Here is a 7,679-nt window from a genome sequence, read left to right as displayed (position 1 = left end):
AAATGTGTTCGGGCGGGGCCGCACTTAAATGTGCCCGGGAGGCGTCGCGCTTAAATGTGCCCGGGCGGCGTCGCGCTTAAATGTGTCCGGGCGGCGCCGCGCTTAAATGTGCCCGGGCGGCGTCGCGCTTAAATATGCCCGGGCGGCGTCGCGCTAAAATGTGTCCGGGCGGCGCCGCGCTTAAATGTGTCCGGGCGGCGCCGTGCCGAAATGTGTCCGGGCGGCGCCGCGCTTAAATGTGTCCGGGCGGCGCCGCGCTTAAATGTGTCCGGGCGGCGCCGCGCTAAATGTGTCCGGGCGGCGCCGCGCTAAAATGTGTCCGGGCGGCGTCGCGCTTAAATGTGTCCGGGCGGCGCCGCGCCGAAATGTGCCCGGGCGGCGTCGCGCTTAAATGTGCCCGGGCGGCGCCGCGCCGAAATGTGTCCGGGCGGGGCCGCGCCGAAATGTGCCCGGGCGGCGCCGCGCTAAAATTTCCCTACTACATTTCCCGGTATGCTCTGGGCACCCAACATGGCCTCCCGGAAGTCCGGAGTCCGAGAACTACATTTCCCGGTATGCTCTGGGCATTCAACATGGCCTCCCGGAAGTCCGGAGTCCGAGAACTACATTTCCCGGTATGCTCTGGGCAGTCAACATGGCCTCCCGGAAGTCCGGAGTCCGAGAACTACATTTCCCGGTATGCTCTGGGCATTCAACATGGCCTCCCGGATGTCCGGAGTCCGAGAACTACATTTCCCGGTATGCTCTGGGCACCCAACATGGCCTCCCGGAAGTCCAGACTCCGAGAACTACATTTCCCTTTATGCTCTGGGCATTCAACATGGCCTCCCGGATGTCCAGAGTCCAAGAACTTCATCTCCCGGCATGCTCTGGGAACCCAACATGGACTCCCGGAATAAGTGGAAAGAGTGGGGAAACATGTGGAAAGTCACACGTGCAAACGGCAGAAAAATGCACCCCACGCTCCTCTCTGGAAGGAAATAACTATTCTGAGCAATGTGCTCTTTCTGGCATGTAAGCCGATCGGCAACGCAAAACTACATTTCGCGGCATTCCGCGCGTGCCAACATGGCCGACCGGGAGTCCTGAGCCCCGGAGCCTAAAGACCACGACTCCCGGCATTCTGCGGGGCTCGAGGCCAGGCCACGGCTATAGCGCATGCGCGGAGCCTCTCCTCTTGCAGTAGTGATTCGTCACCAGCAGGTGGGAGCAGAGTGCCAGGAGCAGCTACTGCGCATGTGCTACGCATCTCCGTCTGCAATACCAATTTTTGTCCAGCGGGTAGGAGCAGAGAATGAGTTGCCGCTGTGACGCCTCTCCGCCTGCAGTACCGCTGTTCGGCCAGAAGGTGCCACCCGACACCGCCCCGCTGCCCGTTCCGACCCAGCCTTCTCCGCTCATGCGCGGAAGCAGATCTGCAGCTACGGCTTCCAAAACCGTCTGCTCATAAAGGGAAGCAGCGGGAACCAGGCGGAACACGGCACGAAAACGGCAAGAAAAGGCACCCCGCTTTACTGACGTGGAGGAAGAAACTGCCGTTCCAAACTTCCCATGTGCCACTACGGGCTTGGAAGCTGAGTGGCAACTTGAAACTGCATTTCCCGGCGTGCCCCGGAAAGCAATTTGGCCTACCGGAAGCCTGGAGCCCAAAGAGCACAACTCCCGGTATGCCGCAGGGCACGGTGCTCACAGCACCTGACCCTATGGACGCCCCGGAGCCAGCCCCGACCTTTCTGACCTGCTCCCCTGTCTGGTGGCCAACCCTGCACCCCTGCCCCGCGGTTCCGCCACTCCCGCCAGAGACTTTCCCTGTCCCAGGAATTGAGGAGCATGAAGAATGACAATGGGGAGGGAGAGAAGCTAATGAAACCTAGGGGAAAATTTACTGTTTTGTGAGGGAAATTCTGTGATAGCATTACAGGATAAGAAACTATATTTATGGATTAAAATCTGAGGTAACATGAAGGGGACAAATGGAGCATTTTGTGAGGGAAATTCTGTGGTAACGTTTGTGGATATAAAATGATATCTTGGGGATAAAATCTGAGGTAACTTCAGTAGGTGGAGAATGACACCATTAGAGGGTGGAATCTAATGAAACCTAGAGGGGAGAATTATCATTTTTTGCAGGGAAAGCCTGTGGTAACATTAGAGGATATAAAACTACAAATACATTTATAGGTTAAAATCTGAGGTACCTAGAAGGGGAGAAATGGAGCCTTTTGTGAAGGAAAATCTGTGGTAACATTAGAGGATATAAAACTGCATTTATGGATTAAAATCTGAGGTAAATTGAAGGGGACAAGTGAAGCATTTTGTGAGGGAAAATCTACAGTAACGCTATAAAATTACCATTATGGGTTAAAATCTGAGGTACCTTGAAGGGGACAAACTAAGCATTTTTGCAGGGAAAAACTGTGGTAACAAGAGGACAAATGGACACAGCAGGCATCCCCATATCCTTCAGCTGCAGGAGCTGGCTTTTGTCCTGTCTCACGGCGTCATCCTTCCTTTTTGCAGCATCCGATGGTGGAGGAGGAAGAAAGAAGAGTCTTGGTGTGGAGCTGTGCAGCAAGAGGAGCAGAGGACTGATGAGGTGGCACAAGAAAGGCATCCAGGGCAAAGGGAACCCCTTGTCACCAGGGCTGCAGTCACGTGAGAGCATAGCTGGTTTGTGTTTGTCCCTGTAAGCAGGGCTGGGTCTTTGCGATTTTTTTGGCCTTTTGGCCCGTTGCTCCTCTGGCTGCCCAGAGAATGCGGCCCTCGTGTAGGCAGGGCGAGAGGCAGCATCTCCGTACCCAAAAGGGGGATGGAGCTCGCCAGACCCCAAGGCCTCCCTGTAAGCAGGGGAGGTCTGTTTCCCCGCTCCTGCAGCCCCAGCAGCTTTCTGACTGCCGTTGGCCTGGCCAGCATGGCCCCCTGTCATCAGCATGTGTTACGTCTCTTGGCCTTTGCCTCCTGGGAAGCTCCTGTTGGCATATTGAGGTCTCTGGCTTCTTTGCAGCCCCTTGGGGCCGGCCTGAGGCTCTCCCATCCTGCTGGCGGGGAGGGAGGGGCTGCTCCCCAGGCGCTGGCTGTATGGAGCTCTCTTTCTCTTCGGGAATGGCAACTTTACCCCACAAAAGGAATGGAGGAGGAAAAACAGTGATGGGTGGCAGGACAGATGGAGGAAGAAAAAACAGGGACAGGAAGCAGGACAGAGGTATGAAGAGCAAAAGGGGAACTGGGAGCAGGACATAGGAAGGAATAGAGAGCAAGAAAGGGCAGAGAATCAAAGAGAAACAGAGGGACACGGATTGGGACAGGAATTAAGAGAACAAGAAATGAGTGGGAAGAAAGACAGGGACAGTAGCCTATATAAAAAATAAACCAGGGACAGTGAGCAGGGCAGAGGGAAAGAGAGAAAAAAGACAGGAAGAAGGAAAGAAGAATAGAGAAAAAATGGCACAGGAGCGGGACATAGAGAGAGAAAAAAAGAGGACAGGACAGACCTGGCAGTATGGAATTTTGGTTATCGGGTCACAGAAGAGAGCTTGGTGGCACTGCAGTTTTCCTCCTCATATGTGCTTGTATTTTGTAAAACTGAGGGTTCAGTGTCTTTCAATTATAGTTTACATTGGTCGTAGTTGAGGGTTTCTTACTCAGGGGTTATAGTTTATTAATTTATTGGGTGAGACTCAGTATTTGTCTGGTTTTATAGTTTACTCATTTACTGATCAGGCATCGGGGTTTACAATTTAACATAATCTACAAACTTTAAATACCTGACAATAATTTGTTGGCCCCAGATCTCTGCAGAGCTCCCACCTGTGACACTCCTTCAACTGTCAGGCTACACCTCAGCATCTGCAGAGGACTGAACAGTTAACAAATGGCCAGGCACAACCCCCCCAGAACTGTGCCCTAGTCTGCAGTAAGTAATAGTTGCTGCAAAATTAAGGCTGGCTATGCTACTTTGGTCACCTTCTCTGGGTCTGTTTCATTACCAGGATGTCAAGTAGCCCTGCAAGTCTGACAGTTTCACTTAGGTGCCCAGCTAACTCCAGCCCTCTGTAGATGACAGTCCTCAGAAACTGGCACAGACTGAGACTGCAATGCTAAGTGACTGCCCTACTTGGCATGACAATGCACACACCCAACACAGAAAGGAGGAACAAGCAGTCCCCTCACTTAACCACCCTCTCACTCATCACAGGCAGAAGGAATGTGAAGCAACCAGCTATCACAGTGCCTGAGCTCTGTGTTCAGCATACCGTCATCAGAAAAGTGCCTCTCATCCATCGGAGAGCCAGGAAGACAGCCCACCCCAGCTGTCTGTCCCCAGCTGTCTGTCACTCCTTCTCCACTAACGCTTCTGCATTAAGTGCAGCCCTAGTCCTTCCTTCAAAGAGAACACTGCCACAGCATGCAAAATTTGTGGGCACCTTCAGACCGCTCATAAAGCTGTGTCCAGCCAAAACAGGATGAGAACGACAGTCTCTTAAAAACGCGACACTGGAGGGACCGAGCTACTGAGGCACTGACCCTGGCCGGCACAATGACCGAAGCAGGGCTCCGCGCCCCTCGCTCGAGCTGCCTAGTGAACAACGCCAGCGCCCTCTCTGCGGCCCGCGCCGTGGACCCGCGGGCTCTAGGACCCGGGCTCCGCGGCCTGCGCCATGGCGTGCGGCGGAGGGGACGCGGGCTGCCGCGGCGCTGGGCCGCAGCGCAACCTTCGCCGGCGGCCTCCGCCCCCGTGCGCTCGCCTGGTCTGCGTTAGCGGGGAAGATCCGAAACCGACGGGAGCGCGGGGGCGCCGCGGCGGGAAGCGCGCTGATGCCCTTCTCGGGTGCGCCCGACAGCTTCACCTCTGGTTGCTGCTGGTGCCCGGCGCCTCTGAGAGTTCTCTGGTAACTACCTGTCTCGGGAGCGGCCGAGAACTGCGGGATCTCGGCCGGCGGGGTGGGGCCGGGAAGCGCCGCCGCTCCGGCAGCGCGGGCTGTGGGCGGGCCCCGGGCGCGGCGGTGCCGGGCCCTGCAGCCGTGCTTCTTGGGGGCAGCCGCACCGGCTAGGGCTGGCGCCGCCAGCCTGAGAGGGGCGGGCGAGCTGCGTGTTTTCTCCGTTGTTCGGCAGCGGCCTGCCCGGCTTGGTGGTGACTCAAACATGGGAACACAGACAAAACGCCTTCAGAGATCTGTCTAAAATAAACCAAGAAACAGAAGATCTATGAAGAACTCATCCGAATGAGGTCTGTGGGTGAACCTGCCGGCCCTCGATAAGGCAATGCTTTCTTTGTTTTGGGTTCTATACGTACGTTCAACGGCCTTTTTAACGTCTTTGTATGCGTATAGATAGGCGTACACACATTCTCAGAGGCATAAGGATGTCTTGTGTACAGGAAAAGAAATTCTTGTCCTTTTATTTTGGTTTACAAATCATTCAAAACTGTTCTTAGAAATGAATTTTTCATGTGGGAAATTTAGAATTTTTAAAAGGAAGTGATGTTTTAAAACTTTTGTTTTTTTCTTTATCCACTGCTTTGCTGAAGTACTTAAAACATCTTAATTACTGAGAATAATTTATATATAGAGAGAGAGAGAAACATCTGGCTTTACTAGCTATCTGCAAAAACAGCTAGAGTTGAGTCAATCATGAAAAGTTTTCAGTAGGTTTTAGAAGATAATTACCTTAGCTTGATCTACGTAAGATACCATTTTATCCCAGAAGAAAATACAGCGTAATGGCCTTTTTTTCCCCTACCAGATACACATTTTGTGCATTAGCCTGTTTAAAAATTTTCATCAGTTGTACTTTTATTTTTTTTTTAACAGATCGTGTTCTGTTTTGGGATTTATCAGACTAACTGGGTTTTGTTTGGATTTTCATCATTCTTTGCACCAGCTGTGTGCAAGACACCCCCCCCCCCTCCTTTTTTTTTCCTAGAACGTTTTAGTCTAGAATACTAAATTCTTCATTTCCTGCTGAGATTCTGCCTGCCTGTTTGGTGTCAAGTGTGGTGCCATATACAGTTTGGAGAATGTTATTGTGGTTCTTCTGGTTCTTTACTTCTAAGTATTTTAAGTGCGCCTGTAGTATTAGTATTTTATCAGTTCTCTCTTACTGCTCTCTCTACAAACTGTGATGACTGGCTTTTCTTCAGTGTTCAGTATGATGCTGTCTAGCTTCCTTATAAATTCCATTGTTTTCAGGGAAGTTGCCATGCATGCCCAGTATTTTAATTTAAGAGTGTGAAGGGTGTCTTGAATCAGGAGCAGCAAAACTTTCATGTCTCCTTGGCTAACTTGGAACTGGCTGGTTTCTGCTACTTGCAGTCTGTAGTGGGTTTACGTGGCAAGGTTTTGGTAGCAGGGAGCCATAGGGGTGGTTTCTGTGAGAAAGATCTAGAAGCCGCCCCATGTTTGGGAAGGGCCCCATTGTTTTCCAGATCTGAGCCAATAAGCAACGTTGTTTTGCGCCTCTGTGAGAGCATATTTAAGACAGGGAAAAAACGCTGCACCACACAGCAGCCGGGAGAGTCAAGGGAGTGAGAAACAGCCTTGCAGGTGCCAAGGTCAGTGTAGAAGGAGGGGGAGAGGTGCTCCAGGCGCCGGAGCAGAAGTCCCCTGCGGCCTGTGGTAAGGACCATGGTGAAGCAGGCTGTCCCCCTGCAGCCCATGGAGTACCATGGTGGAGCAGGGTTCCATGCTGCAGCCCGTGGAGGAGACCACGGTGGAGCAGGTGGCCCTGCACCGACGGAGGCTGCCGCCTGTGGAAGACCCCTGCCGGAGCAGATTCCGGGCCGGACCTGTAGCCCGTGGAGAGGAGCCCACGCAGGAGCAGGTGACCTAGCAGGAGCTGCTGCCCGTAGGGGAGCCAGGTTGGAGCAGTTTTCTCCCGAGGGATGGACCCCGTGGTACGGACCCATATCTGGAGCAGTTCTGGAAGAGCTGCTGCCTGTGGGAAGCCCACACCGGATCAGTTCGTCAAGGACTGCATCCTGTGGGTGGGACCCCACAGCACAGGGGACGAGAGTGACCAAGAAGGAGCAGCAGAGAAGAAGTGCTGTAGACTGACCATAACCCCCATTCCCCCGTTCCCCTGTGCCGCTCGGGGGGAGGAGGTGGAAGAGGGTGAATGGGGGGGAAGGTGCTTTTGGTTTCTTTCCTTTGTTTCTCACTTGTCTAGCTTGTTAGTAATGAGCAATAAATCTTACTATCTTATGCTGAGTCTGTTTTGCCCGTTACAATAATTATTGCGTGATTTTCTCGTCCTTATCTCAATCCTTGAGTCCTTTTCACATATTTTCTCCCCATTCCTCTTTGAGGAGGGGGAGTGAGAGAGCGGCTGTGGTGGAGCTCGGCTGCCCACTTGAGCAGAACCCCGACACAGGCGTACTGAATACTCTCCATAGAAAACTTTCTGTAGGCAGCTGAAATGATGGGAAAACTTTACAATCCCATAAATCAACATATAGCAGGGTACTAGGAAGCAGATGAGTCTGCTCCTCTGGATCTGTTGCCATGTATGCATGTGTATATATATATATATATTTGCATATATAGATATATAAGTTTGGAGATATAGCTAGTTCAGGAGCTTAACTGAAGTACTTGGACTCTCATGGTATATGGTTGGTTTGCATGCATGCTGGGAGAGCCTTCAGAAATGGGGATTATAGAAGAGTGTAAAATCTCAAACCT

General features: G+C 52.4%; 1 protein-coding gene across 1 annotated transcript; it reads left to right on the top strand.

The window, feature by feature from the left end:
• Nucleotides 1-696: 696 nt before the first annotated feature.
• On the top strand, nucleotides 697-7,205 carry LOC139999048 (uncharacterized). Its single transcript, XM_072025520.1, has 5 exons — nucleotides 697-738; nucleotides 841-934; nucleotides 1,300-1,665; nucleotides 2,521-2,670; nucleotides 4,196-7,205. The coding sequence occupies exons 1-5, from the start codon at nucleotides 697-699 to the stop codon at nucleotides 4,465-4,467; spliced, it is 924 nt and encodes a 307-aa protein (XP_071881621.1). The 3' UTR covers nucleotides 4,468-7,205.
• The last annotated feature ends 474 nt before the right edge of the window (nucleotides 7,206-7,679 follow it).

Source organism: Anas platyrhynchos, chromosome 18, assembly GCF_047663525.1.
Source record: "Anas platyrhynchos isolate ZD024472 breed Pekin duck chromosome 18, IASCAAS_PekinDuck_T2T, whole genome shotgun sequence".
Lineage (NCBI taxonomy): Eukaryota > Metazoa > Chordata > Aves > Anseriformes > Anatidae > Anas > Anas platyrhynchos.
The sequence above is the reverse complement of the archived record's forward strand: the minus strand, read 5'-3'. Positions and strand labels throughout refer to the sequence as shown.